The sequence below is a fragment of the Pollicipes pollicipes genome, unplaced genomic scaffold (genome assembly GCF_011947565.3).
Source record: "Pollicipes pollicipes isolate AB1234 unplaced genomic scaffold, Ppol_2.1 Scaffold_4881;HRSCAF=5763_pilon_pilon_pilon, whole genome shotgun sequence".
Taxonomy (NCBI): domain Eukaryota; kingdom Metazoa; phylum Arthropoda; class Thecostraca; order Pollicipedomorpha; family Pollicipedidae; genus Pollicipes; species Pollicipes pollicipes.
This window is the reverse complement of record NW_023596576.1, coordinates 19,690,138-19,715,146: the sequence shown is the minus strand read 5'-3', so window position 1 is coordinate 19,715,146 and position 25,009 is coordinate 19,690,138. Positions and strand designations below refer to the sequence as shown.

The window sequence follows — 25,009 nt, the reverse complement described above, 5'->3', positions numbered from 1 at the left end:
TTCCAACTTGAGAAGTATCTTCTGTCGTTGCAAGTCCAAAGTATGTCAGTGCTGCCTGCCAGCCGCCGTTGCGTTAATGTCCTGTGAAGCGTCCTGACAAGCATGACAAACTACAGCGCACCAATGCAGCGTATCAATTCGGCTGTCATGTCGAAGGCTGAAAACTTGGTTCGCTACGCTGTGATGGCGTAGCAGTAGCGCCGCCTGTCACGCCGCCTGACAGGGTTCTGACGTTGCGGGGCACCTCCGAAGCACAGGCAACGCCAACATGACATGACAGTAACAGCACAGCAGCTGACAGACACACCACCCGCAACTAAAGGAGGCAAAGGTGGAGACTGAGTCCGAAATGCGGACAAGATGGTGACCACGTGATCCGCCTTGCTTCTCAGTCAGGTAGCCAGTTCTACTGCTCTGTCTGCCATTCATTGACTTACATTTTTATCCCGTACACGCAGCATGAAGTATTTGCCCTTGAAGTGCACTTTGGAGATGCGAGGCCTGCCAACACACACAAATGAATCGTTATTGAAGGGTGATGCCGAACATGCTGGCTCGAAACAAGTGTGGATTAGCCATCGACATCGGTAACTCACGGCTCAGAAGGATGTGAACATTTGGCACTGGTGCGTGGATCCCGAATCCGGAGCCCAAAGACAAGTATTTACTGTATCGGATACGGACTCCTCAAAATCTATCCAGGGCCGTCCGCCAGCTGAGCTTACCAGCTAGAGCCTTACCGGGTCAAATGCTCCTTACCTAATGAACGCCCCCACATGGCTGTGCCTGTACCCTCCCGTTTTTCACTTTTCATCACCTGTACCCACCGATCACCTACCCGTTTGCATTTTCCAGCATTTTAGTTATAGATTATGCAAAAGTTTCAGAAGTGTTTAAACGCAAACTTACTCATTGCGGTGGTAATTACGAAAGCCATATGAATGGAGTAAATGCTAGATAAAAAGCGTAAGCAATTATATTGTGCATAAGAGATATTTTTCGACATATTCGACTGTTTCTCCCCAACCCGTTCCTGCAGCCGTACCTATAATTCTCCCCAAATATGCGCCTATTCCAAACCGTCACCCATTTCATATGGGCGCCTATAGGTTTACCCAGTCTGCGAAGTTCTATACCAAAAATGCGAGAACAATAACGAGTGTCCATCTGAAAGCACAGAAAGAAATCCAACACAGGCTTTACTTACCAAAAGTAGTTGCTGACCTTGACCTTCCCTCTGAGAACGATAACTCCGGCTGGAGTGAGGCCGATGAAGTACTCCGTGTGGTCCTCACCCTGAAAGGGCAGATCTATGCAGTTACATGTATCGGACACGTGATGACTTGTAAGTGCAGTACCGGTTACCTCCATACAATAACGCGTTTGTTTACTGCGAGTTACACCGATACTGGACGCTTCACAGAATTGGCAAGTTGCTCTCCGCATTTTTCCCCCCGAAACATGCACATTACATTATCAGTTTTACGCCACCGGCCGCCTAAATATGTAGCGCTGGGTTCGTAGTAAACAAAAGCGGAAAGTTTTGGTTTGATTGGTCTGGGTTTGGTTAGAGCTTCTTGATCCCGTCCGGGCTATTTCTGAGCTGTGGAATTAAGGAGAAAGACAAGCAGGCGGTGATAATGCAGCAGCCTGCCTCAAACCCGATATCAAGCCTCAGTCCTCAGAATGTTGTGCTCGTCCTGGTGACAGGCCCTGCGGGAGCCCTGGCGGGACAGGGAGCCGGTGTTTCGAGACTGGTCTACCCAGACTGGTGACGGGCTCCTGCAGGCGCCCTGGCGGGACCGGGAGCCGGCGTCTCGAGACTGGCCTACCCCAGACTGGTGACGGGCTCCTGCAGACGCCCTGGCGGGACCGGGAGCCGGCGTCTCGAGACTGGTCTACCCAGACTGGTGACGGGCTCCTGCAGGCGCCCTGGCGGGACCGGGAGCCGGCGTCTCGAGACTGGTCTACCCCAGACTGGTGACGGGCCCTGCGGGAGCCCTGGTGGGACAGGGAGCCGGCGTCTCGAGACTGGTCTACACCAGACTGGTGACGGGCCCTGCGGGAGCCCTGGTGGGACAGGGAGCCGGCGTCTCGAGACTGGTCTACCCCAGACTGGTGACGGGCCCTGCGGGAGCCCTGGTGGGACAGGGAGCCGGTGTCTCGGGACTGGTCTTCCCCAGACTGGTGACGGGCTCCTGCAGGCGCCCTGGCGGGACCGGGAGCCGGCGTCTCGAGACTGGTCTACCCCAGACTGGTGACGGGCTCCTGCAGGCGCCCTGGCGGGACCGGGAGCCGGCGTCTCGAGACTGGTCTACCCCAGACTGGTGACGGGCTCCTGCAGGCGCCCTGGCGGGACCGGGAGCCGGCGTCTCGAGAACATTTAGATGTACCTTATAAGGTCGCTGACTTATGGCAGGTCAAAGTCAGGCCATGGCTTCAGCGAAGTCAATTTCTAGTGATTTGTTCAATATGATGCAACAACGGAGTGTTAGACGAAGCCATGCGTCTCTGAGATGCTTTCTTAGGCAACACAAATATTGAATAAGCAAATTACATCGACCTAAGGTTAGGTATGAAGGTCACCCACGGTGAAACCTAACCTGTTTGATTTGTTTAGGCTTGATGTATGGGATAGTTTCTGGTGATCATTTCGAATTTATTGATAGCAGGAACAGCATTATACATGTTCCATTGACTTCTCAGAGGTGAGAACAGGTCATTGACCTAAAATAACCCGGGTCAACATTTTTGTTTTTAGAAACATACTGCCTAGCGTAATCTTTGTCGCTTATTCAAATGCAAACCCCAGAGCGGTCTTGCATGATTTTGGTCAAGATGACATTTGGAAGGTCAAGCGAAGCCATTGACCTTAAATGAGCATGTGAGCTTTTGCTTAGAAACAGTTACCTATGTTCTGGGGGCACCTTGGTGGCCAGTCTGCAATTCTGCATTGTTTGACCTTATTTGACCCAAAAGTTATAACCTAGGAACCTCAAACTTTGACCTAAGTGAGTTTACGTACAGGTCAACACACTGTAAATTTGGTGTTTCTAGCTTTCTTAGTTCCCGAGACCTCAGGGGGGTCAAATTGACCCCCACCCGAGCGAAGGGCATCCAGTCGGCCACCCGGGTGCGTGTTAAGTGCCAGAAAAAAATGATACCGTAATCAAGGGAACCACTACTCTTCATCAAGGTTCCTTGTTGCAGCCAAACCCTAATCATCGCAGCGCAAAAGAGCGAGCACCTGGTAAGGGCAAATGTATGAAGTATAAGTACATGTTACAATCCTACGCATATTAGCGAGTGGAACTACTAAACGGGTTTCCATTCTGATTTCTCCTAGAGCGAGTACAGCATTCCGATACCGAAACACATTTTTCGAAGCGAGCAAACCTCTAGCATCTGAAATAATAGCATTGTTGTGTGATCTCTTCGGACATAACGAAAGGCACCAAAACGCTGTGATACCAGGAAAACAATTTGCAGCAATTGTCTGTCATTGTATTGGGTCTGTGTTGGCCCAAACAGTTCTGTAACTTTTGCAGCATAAATATAAAACTCATAGCAACAAGAAAGATGTCGAATAAGTCAGAAGAGTGTACTGCGACGTCCTTGGTATGCAGCTCAAAGACAATGTGTCTGTGGGCCCAATCCCTTTAACACAAACACACATTTCGTTGGTGGCCCAGTCCACTTAAACAGGGCACTGGCGGGCTGCTTGCAAGCGCCTGATTGCATTGTGCAGGTATAGAGCTGCAAAAGCTATCTAATGTTTCAATCGTCTCTCGATTTCTGTGCGCCACAAAATATAAGCGCAACGGCCTCCCCCTCTCCCTCAGTTTAAAATCGGCGCATAGCAGCAACCGTGCGAGGGTTGAAGACCGTATTGTCAGCAGCAGCAGCAAAGTATGTGAATGAAATCATGCAGCTTTCTGGGTTTCTTTCTGGGCAGCCGATGCCACAGGAATGTAAGCTGGGTGTGGCAAGTGCAGTACCAGCTATGAGATGTGGAGATGACCTGTTCCGGACCAATAATAAAAATACAAACAAATCACGCATAGGGAAAAGGCCGATCGCTGGCAAAGTTGGAGATACACAAGTCAAATTGGCGGGTGACAATGTTGCGCTGGAAAGCCTTGTACCACTGATTATCGAAAAACTCGCGTTTGCTGGCTCGAGCCGATACGGGCATCAATATTTCCGGGACTGCAGTCGTTACTGGGCTGTCAAAACACCCAGCAGGTCACCATGCTCATCGCAGCTTTGGAGCTAAAACCCGGTGTAAAAGGCTAACCATGCATTTGTTTGGGCTTACGCCCCCACTGGTATGTCGAACGAGGGCTATAAACAAAGGTAACGTTGCAAAAAGCTCGTTTCTGGCGCACGTCGCTGCCAAATGACAAACGACGTTAGGCGAACTGTCAGCGTTAATCCAGGTCCATTATATAACGCCGGTTTAGCAACGGTGGAGGGAGGAAAACGGAATTGTACGGAAATAGCGCAGATAGGAACAGAGAGCGCGAGAGGAAATGGACACAGGAAGAGAAAGAGAGAGAGAGAGAGAGAGAGAGAGAGAGAGAGAGAGAGGAGAGAGAGAGAGAGAGAGAGAGAGAGAGAGAGGGGGGGGGGGGGAAGGAAAGGGGGGCGGAGAGATGGAAGACAGAAGGAGGGATAAGTATACGGACAAATGGGAGAGAGCGTAAAAAAAGATCATAGCTGTTACTCACCAACACGGGGTGAAGGTCCACACCGTACATCTCCAACCACCGAACCTTCTCCAGGTAGTTGAACTCCACCACTGATGGCACGCGACCCCTGCCAGCCGCAAAAATGATCGTCAAACGCTGGCGTAAGCCAACTGCACAGAGGTTTCACTGATCACTGATGACGGGAATTCGTCAATGACACCACGCACGATCGTAATGGCAGCACCTCGGGTGCGTGTGAGGAAGGCACTGTTTCTGTGACACAGCGCTGCAAGTGAATCCAGGCGGACAGACGGCCATTTCCGGGGGGAATCGCCTGCAAATCGGGCTGTCAAAAAACACGTGACAGGTTAAGTGCTCCATTTGGCATGTGGCAGGTAAGACATGGGTGTACGAGACGACGTCATGTGTCGTGCAAACCAAAGTACTCTTTGGTCAGCGGGCTGTGGCGATTATCATATCAACTGCATGCCGTGATTATCATTCTCAGCGGTGACGCGAACGTGTCGCCTAATGGACATCGCCTTGGCGTGCTCATAGGGGGGCGGCGGGATGTTTAACGCGGATCGGTTCTCACACGAGGGACTTGTGGATCTGCTCGATGCTCTCCTCCAGCGCGGGCGTGAGAGTCGGCAGCAGCCGGAACTCGCTGACGTAGCCGTCCACGTGACGCTTCGGGTCATAATCGCCCAGCTCCGCTGCAGGGAGACCACGAGAATGAAGCCAGAAGAGCGCGGTTGCGGAAGCGATTGAGTCGCATCACGCACCGCGCGATCGCGACTGAATTACGAAGGTAGGTGATTTCGATGAGAGATGGGAGTGGGTGATGCGCTTGCATTGGTTAATTCGTTGACATGATGTTGAAGTCAGTCGGTTTGACAACTGTGGTGAAGTTGAATACCGTAATGGCTCTACGTGCATGCATGCGTTACTAGTTTGCAGGCTACCCACAGTAATGTGCCGAATTCCTGTGCAGGTGCATGGTTCCAGAAGATCATCTGACGAATTCATTGAATAACGAATGCTATGGGCACAGCAGCGACTGGTCTGCCAGTGCCATCATTACAAAAGGTGTGTGATTAAACGACCGTTATAGCGGTATTGTTCTCCGCAGACTCCAATTAAACAAGATTTCATCCGAGCCTTGTGCATGGATAGATTTCTGGGATCAGGGCCCACGCTAAGCAGTGCTTGTTGTGTGAGTCCTGACTATTACCATTCGATCGTGCAATTCCAAATCAACGGCAGAACTTGGCAGCCAAAAGTTTAGCGTGCTGCAATGCTCGGCACGGTCCGTCCTGCCCTCTGACGTCACCTGACATTTAGCGCGACCGCTGCCACCAGCCGTAGGCCATACCTGTCTAGGCAAAATAATGAGCGCCTTTGGCAACCCGCATTCACCCCGCCACGGGTGGGCGGTTTCGAAGTAAGGCAGGCGCTCTAACCAGCTGAGCTACCGCGGCGGACATTGCAGCATGTAAAGCTATGCTAAACCGTTTTCTGCCGACCTTTAGATCTGGCACCATCACCCCGATGCCTAATGTGGTCCGTGACCAAAATGATAAAAAACATATCACACCAGCAGGTTTCAATTCTAGAATCAGCAAAGAATGTCACAGCATAAGCGAAACCCATGAAGGTTTCAACCCACGCCAGGAAACAGTATAAAGAAACGCTCCTGGGGGAACTCATCTCTCCCAGGAGACGGGTTCTCGGTGGTCTTGATTGCACCCACACCGCCTCGCCAGGTCTTACACTGAATGACGAGAGCCCCAAGCTCTGCAGACAGCTCCGGGGTTACCGGCAGCCGGCCCTCCAGGATATCTTGCTTTATTTGCAGGAAGAACTGGTACCTGTTGAAAAAATAACGGATTAGGAGCATCCACACTACGTTGATGGTCATAAGGAATGCAGTGGAGCCTGAATGATTTCAGCCTGAACGAAGAAATCCGTCCCAAAATACACATATCAGGATTAGTTGCGACATTACGTGGCAACACATGGCTAACGTAATGCCCTCAACCATGGCTTTCACCGCAAGATTAATCAACGTTGGGAAGAAGGGTGTTTTGATTGGTGTCGTTGGCGAGGTGGTGGTGGCTCGCGCTCCCTTGCCAATTAATCCCAAACTGAGCTACGCAACAAAACCCAGTACTGTATTGGTCTCTAAGACATCCAACGGTGTCAGATTTGGGCCCATGCAGTCCGCCAGTACCCTCCAGGTCAGATTAAATGCTGCGAATAAAGCAGTAGCATTGGCCTTATTCATCGGAGGAAAACCAGGAGAATGGAGATATAATCGGGTTGATATTTCGACAACATGCCTGTATCGAAGCAATAGCAAAAAACTTCTGCTACTGTTTCGATAAAGGCATGTTGCCGAAATATCAACCTTATTATATTTCCTTTCTCTTGGCTTCTCTCCGAGAAAAAAGGCCAATACTGCTGTCTTATCTATGTGAACAATGCGCCTCGTTAATGCACTGAACAACTTGCGTAGACTACCACGAACATAGAACCGAAAAATTAAGGCTGGGATCCAGAGCCTGGAACAAAGCTTTTCCAGCTCAGCGAACACAAAATCAGGTCCTGAATCAGTATCAGACCAAAAAGGTCATGTAGCTGATCTAAGGCCAAACAAGGTAATGCCATACTATCTATTTCATGTGCCCTTAAAAATGGAAGTGATCAATAAAAAGTGTCCTGCACGCCTGCAGAGTATAAGGTGTCCGTTCACCGTGCATACTTTAGGTCACCATTCATTTCATGACAACAGGACACAGAGACTCGCCGTAAAATGATATCCCCAACCTCCAAAGGGGAAGCCAGAGCTTAACTGAACGAAGCAAAAAAAAAAGTATGCCAAACTTGCCCTGTAAAACATTATCAGCTGTCCAAATTTGGCTGTGCTGCCTTTTATGTTGTATTTGTAGCAACCCAGGAGACCCAGATTATACGCTGTCGACGTCTGGCATGACGTCATACCCCATAGATTCTGCGCCGTTTGGAGTTCGCAGCGGCCCGGACGACAACAATTTTACATAACGTTAAGTGGAATGTTTGCAGGACACGCATCATTTTTTTCCTCGACTCGATTGGCGTGGACAGAAATGGCGCAACAGATTCAAAAATGAAGGTCAATTTGCATGACCAGGACCGACCACGAATGATAGAAAGTTGTTTTATACGCTACAATGAGCAACATTTGCCACTTCCTTTCCCACGAGCACTCAAGGTACCTGCAGACGAAAATCGCATGCCTCAGCATGCGCAGTCATTGTCACGACAGCTACGAAGATATAGACAAAAAACGAACCACGCTACAAACGCGCCAGCAAAGATTCTACGTCACGTCACGTGCAATAGAACATTCTTGGTGAGCTGCGAATATACCCTTAATCGTTCTTCCTTGCGTCTCACAAATGGCGCTTGGGGAACGGTATTTATCTTGCTTCCCCTTTAGAGGATTAATAAAATGGAGTGCGTTTAATGAGATGCGAAGATTGCATGACCACTATTGCAGTTTGACCGACACAATGTTGGTTAGCTGTCTTAGCTATGTAGCCTTTTTTGTCTCGTGTAAAGGGGATTTGATGATACGTCAGTCAAACTCGTCGATATCATTCGGAGGTGATCAGGGACGAAATGTGAGTCCGCTACCAACAGCTTAGTTACAAATCATGCACCTATCATGCAACAAAACACTCACGCACGGACGTGCAAGGTCTTTGACTGACCTGGTGATCTCCTCCAGGAGTCGGCATGGATCCGCTGCGTAAAACTTGACGCAAAAGTATAATGTGAATGGATCCGTCCCTAAAAAAGGATATGGGGACAGGTCAGAACAGTGCGCAGAGACGCGCCGTACCGGATCTGAAGACTCCCCATCCACAGTTACAGAAACTAGATGTTGTACTGTAAAATGGCCGTCAGTCAGCCCGTATGGTGAACACTGAGCACATTTCTTAGGGAACATCAGCTTTCTCTGAGAAGGACGGCATCTGGTCTGCGGAGGAGCGTATGAGTGTGACGTATATTTATTGCCTTATGTCATTCCAGCACTCTAGCACTCAGAATTGTCGAGTAGAAGTGCACCTTGGATAGATAAAACATTTGTATTCAGTTGCATCTGCTGTCCGATGTAAAAATGACGGGTGGGCCACCGAGCAAAGCTCTCCAAAGCCATGAAGGCGCATCTTCGACTGCCAAGTCGAGCCCCGTTATCCGACGCCCTGCCACACACCGGCAGCCGGAACCACAGGTTTACGTTCATCCATAGCGGAATACGAAGGCCAAGGCCAAGCGCTTCACGGTACCCTGAGTTATCTTTGGGATGAAGCATTTATAATTCAGCTTTCCAGATGGTCTGTTAATGAAACCGGTCTTGGTTGCTAAAAACGCTAATCATGTGAGGTACACCGGCGGCTTTTATTACAACATATTTACCAGCAACACCTGCAGCACACTAGGAACTATAGGTCCTTGTAATGAAGCTCTAATTTCCCATCTCTAGCCTGAGTGGCGGTCGTTGCAGGGTAAGACCCTGCTATTTACATGTGATATCAGACCATTTTCGGGGCCCAACGCACACCGTCATACACAATTATCGCACAATGAGGACCAGAAAGCCATCCACTGCAGCTCTAATTTTGCTTGTCGAGCCTCCGCGGAGGCCGTTGCCGGACTAAAATCCTACTGCTTACATGTGATATTGTACCGTTTTCGCGGCTCAGAACGAACTGCAAATTATGCCACCTGCCTTCAGGTGGTGACTGCGGCTCAGAGCACTCTAACACCGCACCCCAAGCTGGATGAGTCGCGAAACTGGATTCCGAACGGATGCTGATAAACGGGAGACAGAACCACTTGCAGCTGGACGACACGCGGTCCTCCAGCCGGTGACGCAAAGCCTTCCTTGCATGACGTGCGACAAGGGACCAATCAGGTGTGGACCCGGCTTAAAACCATGTTCTTTAGTGTTTTTACGATTTTAAGATTTAGCCTTTCCTTGTCAATCGATGAGGGACGGGGGGAGGGGTGAGAGCGTCATCACATTGTAACGTGGCAGGAACACCCGCCCCCGAGGAAGCAACCCGCATCCCAATGTTCGATAGCTTATTCAGCATAGCTTTTAAAACATTGCACTTCTTGTTGCTAAAACTTTACGGTGCTGCCATCAGTGGCTAAAAATATGGTAGCTCTTACCAAAAAAAACGTGATGACCGGGCGGGATCGGGATGCTCAAGTTGAACAATCCCATGTTTCAGATAAGATTGGCTCAGCTTGTGTCCTTGCTGGTAGAGGATTGCGTAAACCCAACACCCACTCACCTTGCTTCCGAACCTCCACGACTGTTTCCCGGTCGCTGGCCGACCAGCGCTTTTCATTGATAAGGTTTTTGATTACCCGCGCGCCTCCAGCCCCATGAAGATGAGCAATTCATCAAATTTTTGCGGAAGCAGTTATGCAGGAAGGTATGGAATTACAAACCCGGCCTGGTGGGTTGTCCAGCCCGGTGATGCAACCGATCGTACCTTGAAAACCATTGCTGAAACCAGTCACAATCTGTCGAGCGCAAGCGGCTAGAAAGCAGCCCACGTATCCGACCATGAGCCCTGTGGTTCAGTTGGTGAACGATTATTCGATAGCCGCACTTGGGTCTTCGTGTTGGAAGCCTTGGTTGATGTCATTAGGCGGGGACGCGGGTCAATATCTGTACCCGCAGCTTTGATTGGTTTTCCTGCAAAACCGCCTGGTTACACGATACCCTGTTAAGTTGCTAACCGGACGCGGTCGCCATGTGTCGCCATGTGAGATCCAACCAGATCAGTGCATGGTAACAGACATTTGACACTCAATTTGTGCCTTACATGGCGGCAGGCCCATGGGCGCTTCGTGTGCATCACATAATGGCAGGTGCATGGCGCTCGGCGTATCTCACAAGGTGGCAGGTGCATGGCTCTCCCATGTGTCTGACATGGATAGATGCATGGCGTTCCGTGTATGTCTCACATGGTGACAGGCGCATGACACTTGATGAGTCTCACAAGGTTTTAGTCGGCATGGCACCCGGTGTGCCTCACATTGTGACAGGCGCATGGCGCTCGGTGTGCCTGATATAGTGACAGGCGCATGGCGCTCGGTGTGCCACACATTGTGACAGGCGCATGGCGCTCGGTGTGCCTGATATAGTGACAGGCGCATGGCGCCCGGTGTGCCTCACATTGTGATAGGCGTATGGCGCTCGGTGTGCCTCACATCGCAACAGGCGTCTGGGGCTCAGTGTGCCTCACATGGCGACAGGCGCATGGCGCTCGGTGTCTCACATGGTAAAAGAGTGCATGGCGCTCGGAAAGCATCACGTGGTGGCAGGCCCGCGGCACTCGGAATCTGTCTCGTGGTCTCCATGCACGAGGACTGTATCTGCCGCTCTGTGGCTCCCTGGCCCTGAGTGACGAGACATTCAAGGGACATGTTCACTTGTTCGTCTCCATCCACTTTATACTTTTGCCCTGCAATATGATGATGTGTTGAAGTAGTGTGAGCGGCACATTGTGCTGATATCTGCATAACCATAGAAATCCAAACTGCGCCAAGCTGAGGTTTTTTCACTTTTGAACTGTGGTACGATACGTAAAACGGCATAGTAATATCATGTGATTCAGTTTGGTGATATGATGACTCCCCTGCCACACTACACGTGATCTGATGACTCCCTGTCACACTCAGCGTGATCTTATGGCTTCCCTGTCACACTCGGCGTGATCTGATGACTCCCCTGTCACACTCAGCGTGATCTGATGACTCCTCTGTCATACTCAGCGTCATCTGATGACTCCCCATCACACTCAGTGTGATCTGATGACTCCCCTGTCACACTCGGCGTGATCTGATGGCTCCCCTGTCCCACTCAGCGTGATCTGATGACTCCCCATCACACTCGGCGTGATCTGATAACTCCCCATCACACTCGGCGTGATCTGATGACTCCCCATCACACTCGGCGTGATCTGATGACTCCCCTGTCACACTCAGAGTCCGCTCTGGACGCTCCGCGCCGGTATCAGTCCGGACCGAGCTTGCAAGACGCGCCATGATTGGCGTGTCGGGGCGCTCTTATCCGGCAGGTGCCGGTGTTTATCGATCGATCGCGCGGCCGGACAGCGGCAAAAGTTGCCCTTGCAGTATTGGTGAGCTGGTGAAACCGTGCGGACTTTCACGTGATGCAACTCAGCCTGAGGCGTAACGCCCTGGGCCGCGGTAAAAACCGGGCATGATCTGCTGGACCCCTTACACGCGCTTCGGTCAGATATGATAGGGAAAGCTCCAGTCATGTGCCGCCGTTCAGCAGCCAAATACGGCAGCGGCTAGGAAGGAGTTCAGAACAACCATGAATCATTATTAGCCGTGCAATGAGTCAATGCTTACTTCGAAGTTCCGGGTTGGTTGTCACGCCTGTGCAAGCTTCCTTGAATTGGTATCCATGCAGTTCTAACTTCCAAATCACACGAGAAATACATTAATGCCATTAACATATGGCTGTCTGGGACACATTGATCTTTCCGCAAAGTCCTTTCAGTCTTAATTTGTATCTCTGGTCAAGCCAGCAGCTTCTCCTACAAGTTAGACTAATAAAATATAGCATGTATAAATGCAATTAATAGGCTAATCTAACTAGCCTAACAATACAACCCAGCCCAATCGACGACCCCACAAACCTATCAACTTTCCACCTTGCGAAACCCAACCGAACATAATCTAATCTAACACAATATGCGCTTATGACGTAGAAAGGGCTACGGCAGGCTATTACAAGCAGTTTTGCATCTGCAATACAATAGAGTTCTGGCGGGACCAGCTAGAAAGCAATCTCTTGAACGGTTCTAATGCTAAAACTTCTAGCCATAGTATCGGCACGGTTCTGATCACTTTGCATTCATCTAAGGATCAAAGGTCAAGCCTGGGAGTAGTGAAAATGTGGTCAGTCCCAGCAGAACTCCGTATTTCATTGCTTTACCTTTCAGCTGTTGAACAATTTTCTTTTGTGGGTCCAGCCAGTACTGAAACAAAGGAAACACACTGTCAGTCCATTGCAATATGCAGGAGGGTATATCCGCATAGAGCCGACATAGAGGAAACCAAGGTTAAAAGCAGCACGGGACAAATTGCAGAATGCCTAAAAGCCTCCCGTATACACACTCTATTAGTACAGCTTTCTTAATGGAAACCTGCAAGGCGAATATGTACCTCTAATACATGTGTACGTGGGAGCCACGGGCGAGCGCGGTGGTACCGAAGCAGGTTGATTTGAGCTGTATTTATTCAAGAATCCACAATTTATAAAACGTGTGGTGTATTTCTTGACGTCTCGTGAGATTTGCTCCCGTTATTTGTCAAATTTTGTTGAACTAGTAGACGTCGATATGTTCTTTGCCCTGAATTTGCGCACTTTTTTAGTATGGCGGCAAGGTTAAATATGCACCGTCTGGCCGCGGCAATTTGGTTTATTTGGCGTGGGGCATATCGTAACAGCATTAAACATGATAAAATTAAGCTATCGATTGAGAGATCTTCCTCCTAGGACCACAAATGTTATTAGTTTGTCCGGCGGCATCTGCATTGGTCCTTAGTCTAAACGGTTATTTGGAGCCGTGCTTGACCGAGAGGCGACAGAAACTGTTCCTGCGCATTTGCATTGGTCTTAGTCTGAAGGGTGATTTGGAGCCGTGCTTGACCGAGAGGCGACCGACGCTGCCCCTGCGCCTCTTTTGAACTTTGTTAATGGCTTGGAATAAAATAAATAGGTTATTGCACACCTATCTAGTGAGAACCTACTCTCACCATTTGCTGTGGAGACAAAAATTACGTGCTCTTCACTTTTTAGGTTTTGAAGAGTTGTCACAACCAATCCGTCCGCTGTCATAACTTACCCTGTGCATGTGCTGCAAAATGTTTGGCACGGGCAGAAACCATTTGGCCAGCTTATCCCCCCCCCCCCCCATTTATTCGTCCTGGTTATATCTACACAAATACGCGTTGTTTTTCTCGCGTATCGAGGAAACCTTACCTCCCTGATGTTATTTTGTTCAAGCTCATAGTGTGAATCAATTCCAAATATTGTCAAAGATATCCAATTGCTGCCTTCAGAGCCGGTCTTCTCACTATTAACGCATATCTTCAGAGCGGGAGAATGTTACCACCCGAGCCTCATCAGGCGGAGGTCTCGCTGAGTTGTGGACACGAAAGAAACCACTGAAGTCTTGATAAAACACTAAGTACTCAGCTTGCATTGCATTAATTACGATATCATTGGTCGAATACAAATATCCCGCTAGCCCAGACATGTGCACCGGAAAGCGCGGCTGACTCCCAACAGTGTCCGCATGTGATAGCGGCCGCTTGACAAGCCGATCAGAGGTCACCTGGCCCACGCTCCGGGGCTGACCGCCAGCGCCCACCCCAGGTGAACGGCCGACCGGCACCCCGTCTCATGTTATTGCTTAGCGGCCATTAGAAGCCCTCTATAGAGGGTCGTGAGCCTCAATCGAAGCGTACGTCAAAGACGCAATCAGGAGATAACCGTGCCCCGGGATGGGAGCCGGCCAAATTGCTCCCCTATTATCTAGCTTACCCCATTTAATTGGTGCCGAGCTGCGTTTTTATGCCGCCGCGGAGATCGGTGAAAATTATGGCCGCCGGGTTTTTGTGCGGCGGGGGCAGAGGGGGAGGGGGAGGGGGAGGCGACCAACCGCACTCTGGGACTGGACGCCGGGCGCTGGGTGGTCCTCAGGTGACGGTGCCACCGTTCCGCGCGGGACACGGCGCAGATTGGGTGTCAGCGCCGCGTGACTGGCCGCTGGAGTGGCCGCTGGGGGGGGGGGGGGGGGTGAGGGGAGGCCGGCGTTCCGCCTCTCGAGTGGAAGCTGGAGCGGCCCGCCACAGCACAACACCAGTGAGGAGGCTGGAGAGATCGGGCTATAACCCCGGAGGGAGGGGGGGGGGGGGGGGGAGGCCGGCCTTCCGCCCCTCGAGCGGAGGCTGGAGCGGCCCGCAACAGGACAACACCAGTGAGAAAGCTGGAGAGAACGGGCCATAACCCCGGAGGGGAGGGGGAGGGGAGGACGGCCCTCGGCCTCTCGAGTGAAGGCTGGAGCGGCCCGCCACAGCACAACACCAGTGAGGAAGCTGGAGAGATCGGACCATAACCCCGGAGGGAGGGGGAGGGGCTGGAACGGCTCGCCACAATAAGGGCGGTCTATAGCGCGGCGCCGTGACACCAGAGGAGAGGATGCGACAGACCGTCACGCCTCTGGTGGTGGTCTGGAGCGGCCCGTGACGCCACAGGAGGAGCGATGGAAGTGGCCGCGTCGCACCACCAGAGAAGACACTGAACCGGCTACGTCTCATCACCGGGGAGAGATAGAAATGACCAAGTCACGCCTCCAACAATAGAGGCTGGAGGAGAGGCATTGTTCCGGTCTCGCGGCGCACCATTGCAGCGGAGTCAGGGAAACGGAACGGTGGAAATACTTCTATAAGAATGCTTTAAACGAGACCAAAACGTGAGCCGGCGAGATTCCACGGTAGTGATAAACAGGTGATGGGCTGGCTTCTGAAAGAGGCACGCTGTAACGGAAGGCTATGTTTCCGTTGCATTCCATGCCCAGTTGCTGGCAAGCTCCAAAGCCGTTTGCAAATGTTTGACAAGTGTTAAAATGGCTTTCATGCCGCGACATTTCTATACACTTCTCTTGATGTCAGCGGCCTCCCCCCTATCAGCAGCGACCATCCTGCGCTGGTTCGGTTAAGCGCAGTCGGAGAGTCCGGGAGCCGTTGTGCCAGCAGAGGTGTTGTTGTCCAGCCGCTCTCGCACCCGGCTGAACATGACCGCCGCCCCGTCCGCAAGGCGTTGAGTCCGCGCGCTCCGACATGAGAGCGCCGCCCCGTCCGCATGGCGCCGAGTCCGCGCGCTCCGACGCGACACGCTGCTGGCCGTGCTCCGGGTAACGTAATCAGAGACGCCGTGTCAGCCGGACGCCGTGACCTGGCGTGCCGATATGTCAGCCTGTGACGGGGCGAGGCGAGAGAGGAGTAGGGTGGGGCGTAGCCCGACCGTTGCTCCGTGAGCGCAGATATATTTTTCCCAGGATGACATGCTGAGCTGATATCTACAAGAACACAATTCACTCGTACCCTCGTGACCAGACTGCATTCAATACAGTGCGCATCCCACTACGAAGAATTGTTGGCACAAGCTGCCCGATTCACGCTATTTTTTTCAGGATAGGATTCCTTTCCTCGGCATTAGAACAGAAATAGGCCGTCCTGCAAAGAAGTATTTCGTGAAGAAAAAAATGTTGGCATGCAAATGTTTGCAAAAGGGTTAAGGTTTCCGCAATGCAACAGAATACACATCATTCATTTACAACGCCATTCAAATCGACCGGTGTCGCCGTGGCCGCGGAACGATTGCATAATTCAGATGTCATGGCGGCTCGGTGTGCTGCACGAAAACAAACGCATTGTGCATGGCTACCTGTGTACTCACCTTACGTCATAAAACAACATAGGTGGCTAGCTGCTCCTGAGCACAAACGACCATACATTGTCGAAATAGTGGTCTACTGTCATCAAGAGCCGACAACCGCCATCAGCGAAATGACCCGGTCGCCGTTCCACCGACTACAGAGGACAGGCCCCGCCTTCGGCCACGGCTCGTACATCACGGCTGAGTGGGGCTCTTTGGCGCGACCGCGGCCGCCCGGAGCGTGGTGCCGTGTGCCGCCGTCATTAGCCACCGCCGGACCTCGGCAACGGCTCCCAGGGGGCGTGAGAAAAGGCCGCGATAAAATCTCACCGTCGCCGGAAGACGGCGTGGTCTGCTGCCGGATGCGGCGCCGGACGGGCCCGGCCGGGTCGGGGACAGAACTGTCCAGGGTGCGTCCCGGGTCAGGGCCGGCCAGCGGACCACGGACCAACGTCATCCATTTCCCCTTCTGACACGTCCCTCTCTCTCCCCTGCTGCTCTCTCGCTCTCCTTTTCAGATATTTCACACGACATTCGGCAGCGCAGTTCAGCAGCTTCAGACGGTCCCCGCTCAGTGCAGTTCAGCCATTTCAGACGGTCCCCAATCACCGCAGCTCCGCAACTTTAGACGGTCCCACTCGCCGCAGTTACGCAGCTTCAGACGGTCCATGCTCACCGCAGCTCAGCAGCTTCAGACAGTCCCTACCTACCGCAGCTCAGCAGCTTCGAACGGTCTCCACTCACCGCAACTCAGCAGCTTCAGACGGTCTCCATTCACCGCAGTTCAGCGGCTCCGGACGGTCCCCAATCATCGCAGCTCAGCAGCTTCAGACGGTCCCCAATCACCACGACTCAGCAGCTTCAGACAGTTCCTACTCATTGCAGCTCAGCAGCTTCAAGCGGTCCCCACTCACCGCAGTTCAACAGTTTCAGACGGTCCCCAATCATCGCAGCTCAGCAGCTTCAGACGGTCCCCAATCACCGCAACTCGGCAGCTTCAGACGGTCTCCACTCACCGCGGCTCAGCAGCTTCAAGCGGTCCCCACTCACCGCAGTTCAGAGGCTCCAGACGGTCTCCACTCACCGCAGCTCAGCAGCTCCACGCGGCTTTCTCGGCAGCGGTATCGCTCGCTGGCCCCGCAATGCCCCACCCCGCCTGACCGCAGCTGCGGTGCACCGCTCCATGGCAGGTAGGGTGACATCCGTACCTGCTTCAGGTGAGACCGAGCGATGTGCCTGACCGACCGGGTGGCGTCCCTGACTGGCCGGGCGATTCCCTGGCTGGCCGAGCAATGTCCCTGACTGGCCAGGTGGTGTCCCTGACTGGCCGGGTGGCGCCCTGACTGGCCGGGTGATTCCCTGGCTGACCGAGCAGGGTCCCTGACTGGCCGGGTGGTGTCACTGGCTAGCCGAGCAATGTCCCTGACTGACCGAGTGGCGTTGCTGACTGGCCGGGTGGTGTCACTGGCTGGCCTGGCGGTGTCCCTGGCTGACCGAGTGGTGTCCCAGCGGACCAAGCGATGCCCTGGCTTACCGAGCAGGGTCTCTGGTCGACCAAGCGGTATCCCTGCTGACCGGCTGGCGACCGAGACATCACTGCCACGTGTTGACAACTAACTCACCACTGTTCTGACCACAGAGCTGTCAGCGTCACGCGCTGACGAACGAGCCGCCTGCCGCGCCGAAGCCATCCGATCCGTGCACTTCCCACCAACCGCTTATCCCTTGCATACGGCCATCAACGGCCGCATTCCACACCTAGGGTGTGTGCATCGTGCAACCCACCGTCAGCGAACGTCGCCTGCTTCGACGGTGATGTCTGTCCACTCACCGGCTGGTTTGACGAGTGCAGAAAGCGAAGGCCGAAGTAGGCAGTTTCCAGCAGGTTCAGGTGGCGAAACACGTTGTCCAGCAACTCTTGGCCCAGCGTGGTATCCTACGAGAGACAGAGAATGGTCAGGTGACCGACGACGACGTGGTCCCACGACTGGCATAGTGACGACGGAAGCTGTGCCTCCCAAGCCACAGCTGGTAGCCGCCGGGCCATGGCCAGACCAGTCGTCAACACGGCACGGCACTCATCAGCACTGCACGACTGAATCGATCCGGTCAGTCGCTCAGTTAGTCAAGTAACCAACCCGTATTCAGCGGCCTGAGAGACGAATCCTCAGTGAGGGCATTTTTCCATTGACACGGCAATTGTGCGGTCTTCAGACGTCGCGAGGCCTGCGTGTGGTGAGTCTGATTCAAGCCGTGACGCTCTGTCGTGCGGCGCCCGGCCGCCAGCGCGACTCGTCAGTGCTCCGATGGCATCCGTCCGCGGGCGGCGGCCCATTCAGACGGCGCCCAATCGGCTCCATCTGGAGACATGAATGACTCCATCGCAGGGCGGGCGGCGCCGGCCGGCTATGACAATCCCTGCGGCGATCGACGCCAGCCGATGGCAGGCCCGGCCGCCCGCTCGCCCGGCTGGCCACCAGCTGGCCGAGCGGCGTGATGAACGGATCTGTCGCGGCCAATACCGGTGCGGGCCGGCGACGCACCCGGCGCCGGTTGTGTCGCACGGTGCCGCGCGACGCACGTGCGGGCAGCAGACCGGCCCGGCGGCGCGGCCCTCGCTGCCAGGTCGGTGTCAGGGCGGTGGGACGCACCACGCGGAGGTTCGCGGGAATTAGTCGGAGCAGGCGGGTATCGCCAGGTATGTATCTGCCCGGCGAACGGCGAGGGGTAGGCGCCCAGGGAGATTCATGTCGAATGGGTAGGGGAGGGTGGGGGGTGGGGAGATTAGCATCTACCTGGTCGGAATTCAGGGTCATCCGGCCCCTACAGTCAAACAAATACCGCCCACGGACGGCCTAAGACAGCGATGGTCCGGTGACAGAGCACGCTGCGTTATGGCGACGACAAAGGTGGTCGACTTCGTACGTTGCTCGAAAATAAAGTGTCCGTGTATTGAGGGCTCGGTTCGATGACGGCGGGAGGTAAAATAGGCACTCGAATTTAAGATCGACCTTCAATGCTGGCCTTGTCATTCATTCAAGGCCAAGACCCGGTAATAGCGCGGCTGTCCAAAGTATATAGATCTGTTTATCGTTTGATGCCGATAGCTTTCACCAATCTTTTACCGTCCGTCCGTCCACAAGACGAATAGAGGAAAATAATAAACATCTTTAGCCCGCGATCGTATTGCTCCGTCAGCACCACGCTGCGATTCTCAGAAATCCCATCAATATCAATGGATCCGTGCTCTTCGGTGGCCTGACTTCATCCGGAAAGGAGGCCAGCTGTTGAAACAGGTGCGCCCCGCCAGCGGAGCGCTCGCCACCCGTCGAGAGCCGGGGTGTGTTGCCCCCCGGGGCTCGCGACCCAGACACGCCCGCCCGCCGCGCCGTCCCGGAGCCGGCGGAGCCGCGGCCTGCCCAGTCGGCGCATTCATGATGGGCTGAGAGCGGCTGTCGGGGCTCGGCGCGCGCCCACCACCAGCCGAGCCGAGGGGTCACGGTCGAGTGCCGCAGCCAGCCAGCACCGCCACCACGGCCGTCTTCGGCCGTCGAGACAGGGCCACAGACACCACGCAAGGTGCCGCTGGCGAGGCTGCGCTGAAGATCCTGAGACCGAAGCGCCCGAACAGAGATTGATGCAAAAGATTGCCGCCATGCTGGATCGCGCAGAGGACAAATGAAAAGCCTGCGGCGCGCCTGAGCCTGAGCCTGAGTCGGGCCGTCGTCGCCTAGAGATGCAGCCTCGGTGTCGGGGCCAGCCGGCCGCGAGAGGTCATCCCTCCCGCGGCGGCACCGTTAGCGTCTCGGCCCGACCCGCGGCTCGGCTGCGTGTCGAGCAGTCGAGCCAGCGCGCCAGCCGGCGCTCGTCGTGGCCCCCGCCGTCCACATCTGCGCCCAGCCAGCGTGTCGGAGGCCGCAGCCGGGCCACTCTTGACCTCCCGGCAGAGGTGGCCTGTAATTCGGCCGGCCAAGTCACACCCAGTTCGCGTGTAATTTGGATTGGCAGGTCACACCTAGTTCGCGTGTAATTCGGCCGAGGCTTCTTTGTCCCGGACGGCCGGCGTCTTCCCAGCCTAATGCCACGTTGTCGACAGGCGAGGGCAGCGTCGCGTTGTTTTTCACACCGCCGATGATGAAGGAAGCGCAGCAGCTCAAAGTCAGCGCCTGGCTCCGGCCGGCTGTGCGCGGCGGTTGGTTTTTAGAGCGCTGTATAGCCCTGCGCCAGGCTCGTGCGCGCTCCGCAGCCATTCGACTACAAGGCCACCTAATTAAATCAGGCAGTCGGCCCAGCTCTGTGTGTCTAATTTGTTTGCCTCCGAGTTGTTTGTGCGTCTGCGCTGGAACGTTTGGGAGCGCAATAAAGACGGTAGGAAATCATTCCGCTCAGACGAGAGCTGTGTCTTGGCCAATCGGAAGCGTTCGTGCGTAGAGCCGGAACGGCCGTGATTCATGTTTGATAAATGTGAACTATTCAAGCTCGTTACCAGCAGTAGAATATTGAGAACACACATCATGGTTGCCGGAGAACAAGCATGTACAGAAGCCTCGACAGGAATCGATGGAATGCGTAGATTCAGACAGACTTTATTGCCGGCGGCGTGCCTTCGTAAGCCGTGGAAGGCCGTTGCCCAACTCCTCTATCCTGCCCGATCAGCGTTTACGTTCGTCCCATGCGTTCAGTCCGAGAGAAAGTCAGCATACTGGAGTCAGCCTCCAGTGAAACTGCTCCCCGAGCCGTCGATCGGACCTCGGTCCGGCTCCACCTCCGAGGGTTAACTCTCCACACGCGTCCCTGGAATCCTCTCTGCAGGGCCCGTGATAAATTGCCGCAGATTATGCGGAGAATAACAGGGCCGGCGCGCCCGGGGCGGCCGGCTCACATGTTTATAGATGACCGCCGGCGGGCCCGCACCGGCGGCACCACGCCGGGCGAACGGCCGCGCGCAGAGCGACGGCGCGCGCGCGCGCTGCCAGGGCCCGCCGTCTCGCTCGGGGCGCGGTGTGGCCGGCATTCCGCACCCGTGCCGTCGGAATGAGCCGTCCTGCTCCGAAACCCGAGATCGGCGGGCGGCGCGGCGCCGGCTCGATGCGGCCCGGCTGGCTGCCGAGGCCTCTGGCAGGCGGATAAAACAGGCGCGGGTGCGAACATGCGCGACGTGTCCCTGGCCCGACGAAAGAACCTTGAGTCATGCGGCACTCGCCTGGCGGCGGAAACGTGAGCTTGTCGGAACGCGGCTCTGGTTGCCGCGTCGCCGAAGGTTGGGAGCTGCAGCGTAACAAAGGCTCGGTGTTGGCACAGAACGCCAGTTTGGTCGTTCGTCCCTGGTAACGATTGATGGAATCGGTAAAAGCACAAACCGCTGGTGCAGTTTCGAAAGACAATGCTATCAGCACCAGCAGTCGTGAGTGCTATGCACTATGCAGGGATACTTTTGGTCGCGCTCAATATCAAACTGCCGTCATGTCAGCAGCAGCCAGAAGTTCACCCCTGCCCAATAATGTTTGCAGGGGAGTGAAGCGGACTCTGATGCAACGGGCGTGCTCAACACCGGTCTTTCAGAGTTGGCTGTGCCCGCCGGCCGGCTGGTCCGGCCAAACGCCATCAGTCACGAAGGGGAGACAAATTACACAGCCGCCCCGGTTCATGAGGCGGCCGGTCTAGCGGCGGCGCCTGCATGCAAGCGCCGCCATAACCAAGATTAAAATGCTTTTGCAGACGGCAGCCTGTTCATCCTGCACACGAAGGGGTGATTCCGGCACCGGGCCGACCCAATCAAAGCCTGTGCGGCGTCCCGAAGCCTCCCCACGCGGTGGCCGGCTCCGCCGGGCGGTACCGGGCCGGCGACAGCTCGCGCTCCAAATGGGCGGCGACGCGGCGGGGGGCGGCCCCTGCCCGCGCAGCGCCGCCGCCCGCCGGGACGGGGCTCAGCTCTCCGCGGGCGGCGGGCGGCCCCGGCCGGGACACATTCCGGGCCGGCCGCGTGCGTGCCAGATATACGGTTGACGGCGAGGCCCTAAAGCTGCCCGATTGATGGCAGCGGCGCCGCCCCAACACAAAGGCCAATAAAACGCGAAGCGGGCGCGGCTCGGTGGGCCACGCCGCCTGTCTGGTAATGGCCGCCGACAGCCGCCGCCGCGCTCGGCACCCGGAAAAATACGGCGATCAGGCGCCGGGCCTGCGGGCCGGCGGCGATTAGCTCGAGCCCAGATTGCGGGCCGCGGACGGGTCAGCAGCGCGGCCCCTCCGCCAGAGATGACGGCACTTGAGCAGCCGAACCCGCCGGCGGCTACGCCAGCCGCCGCTGCGCCGTCCGGGCGCCGCCGCCACGCAGGTCTCCGCCATCGAGCGGCAGATGTGGGCGCAGCGTGTAGGCGTGTGAGCTGTGCAACAGCTGGTCTCGGTCAGGCACTGGCTGGTGTTAGCCAGTGGTCCGTGCTGCGGTCTCCGGCCGTGGTCTTGCCATGTTGAAGTCTCCAGATCTCCAGCGCTGCCAGACACCTGGCCTGATCGCGCCGTGTCCCTTGAAGCCCCCGGACTTTTAATCGACAGATCTCGTTTCTTTTGGAAGCCATCCTGTTATCGTCACATTAGTGTCGCAATGACAGAGCTGCTGCCGCGTCCCTGACGGCTGGTGGAACCAATCGACGGATTCCTACCAAAGTCAGCTGGGCCGCACGCTGAGTGAGCATGACTCCGCCCTGTCTGCGGTACTGCAGTCGGTGGGCAATGGGTGGGTGGGGGAGCCAAGGCGGCCCAAGTTTCAGTGCTTGTGCAGTTGGTTGCCGGCGCTGCTTCAAAGTCGGGTGTTCCTTCAAACGCCTTCAAAGGGGTTGGACTCCCGAAAATTGTTTTTGAGCCAAATGTATTAAACACCGCAGTACATTGTCATTATTCAGTTAATGTCTTTCCTCTTGGTCGGACAGCTTTTTGCCTTGATCACTTTGTAACATTTGTTGCCTCCCATTTATCGAATGGGAGGTATTTAACAGCATGGGTGGCGTTATGTTCTGGTAAGATATCGGTCCACTCAATAATGTTGCTTCCGAAGAAAACGGTAGCCGTGGCGATGTTCCGTGTGCTCGGATTTTTATTGTGACTGAAACCAATTTTCTAAGGTCATTTATTTTTGTTTCTGGAATGCTATTTAACAAAGTATTTATACAGGCTCATTACATACAAAATATGCGCCTACATTAGCAAATCTGATATGAAAATGAATCGCGTCTTGGAGCCCGCACTGAGCCGGTAATGAAAGGCCGGTACATACTCTTTATTTAATTATTATCTTACTATTATTTGATTACCAAAATTTTATTTAAATTATTATTTAAGCGTGATATTGCATACCTTTATGACACACAGTGTACAGTATTGTATACATTTATAACACGCGGGCACTAGTGTGGGTAAGTTGTCACTTTGGCGATACGCACGAGGATGTCAAATGCACAAGTCACACGCAGGCCCAAAGTAGAAACGCTCTGTCACGCAATTCGTCACCGGTCTTAACCACGCTAGCGGCATCACCCTGGGGTCATCAGGCTCACTGTGTGATCCAAGATCTCTCATGAAACTGTGCGACTTGCCATGATAATATGATAGCCCTGTTTGCAGCCCAGCCAACTACCATTCAGACAAGGGCATGTCACACTTAATGGTGGTAATTTGATCATGCAGTCAGAAAAGTCCACTGAAGTATGAAAGTCAATCGCACCCGGAAAAATTGCAAACCTGTCGCGGACCATTATCGTGTCGCTGCCACAAAAACGGTCACTAAGTACTCAATCCTGCAAGTAAGGGGTCTGAATGGGGCCTGCTGGGGCAAGATGTTTATCTGCGTCATGACGTTGGCTGCAAGTGTAGGCGCGCCAGCTTCGCGCGTCAGCTGACGCCTACTACGCAATATTGGTCAAGCGCGGACCGAGCCAGTTTGCAATGCCGGCGGCATCGGCAAAACGCGAGACCATACGCACGTGGCAATTCGACGCGCTTTTTGCAATCCTTCAGTCATTTTCATGACACAACGTGCCACAGGTAACCACAGACTTGTGCAAACCTCTTACTGGTACGTTAATACCATTCCGAAAATATCGGTACTGAGATTTTGTGATGAAGGCACGCCGACTACGATGGTTATTTTGTGCCCATTTACTCAGTCTTTGAAACGGGCTGATGCCTCGTTGATCAACACTGAACTGATCGCGAATTCCACCTACCTGTATCTCCTGAATCAGCTCCTGTTCATCCAGCAGGATGATCTTGCAGTGGTACGTGCTGTTCTTGGTGCCGAAGCACTTCATGTCTGCTGGCGGCCGTGATGGGCAACGTGGGTGCCACTACAAACGTGACGCGGCTGCCCCGGTCAGGCGCCAACCCAATGCACATGGGCAGCTCTCCTGCGGATGCAGCACGAAACGCACTCGCCTGGTGCACCCCACCTGTCGGCGAAAGAGCGGTTCGTCACACGCGGGCGTCGGAGCGAGTCGCTGCCTATCGGCCGTCCCCTGTTAGCGGGCGTCCAGCGTGTCGCCCGGGTGCTTACGTTATCCCAAGCGCGTTTACTTGTCATTATGCTGAGAACGAACCAGACTTTAAAATTGCGACAAACTCTCTGAAACCTTATCCAAAATATAAAACAAACCAAATTTCTTCGGACTTTGTACCAACTCTGCTAACGCGATTATAAATATGCTCCATACGATACTTGACTAGCAGACGGCTTATCCTTTACGTGACGATAGTAACTGTTGGCCAACGACCAGAAACATGT

The 25,009-nt window shown here is 54.2% G+C and overlaps 1 protein-coding gene across 1 annotated transcript in view; it reads right to left on the bottom strand.

Annotated features, from left to right (window-relative positions):
* LOC119100092 (band 4.1-like protein 4) overlaps positions 1–24,643 on the bottom strand; it is a 31,880-nt gene extending 7,237 nt beyond the window's left edge. The window contains exons 1-9 of the mRNA XM_037223205.1: positions 24,456–24,643; positions 18,068–18,172; positions 12,727–12,769; positions 8,447–8,525; positions 6,465–6,562; positions 5,287–5,407; positions 4,731–4,818; positions 1,208–1,296; positions 438–501 (exon numbers count right to left, since the gene is read on the bottom strand). Coding sequence (XP_037079100.1) covers positions 438–501; positions 1,208–1,296; positions 4,731–4,818; positions 5,287–5,407; positions 6,465–6,562; positions 8,447–8,525; positions 12,727–12,769; positions 18,068–18,172; positions 24,456–24,539 — 771 coding nt within the window. The 5' untranslated portion in view covers positions 24,540–24,643. The remainder of the gene's footprint in view (positions 1–437; positions 502–1,207; positions 1,297–4,730; positions 4,819–5,286; positions 5,408–6,464; positions 6,563–8,446; positions 8,526–12,726; positions 12,770–18,067; positions 18,173–24,455) is intronic.
* Positions 24,644–25,009: the final 366 nt, after the last annotated feature.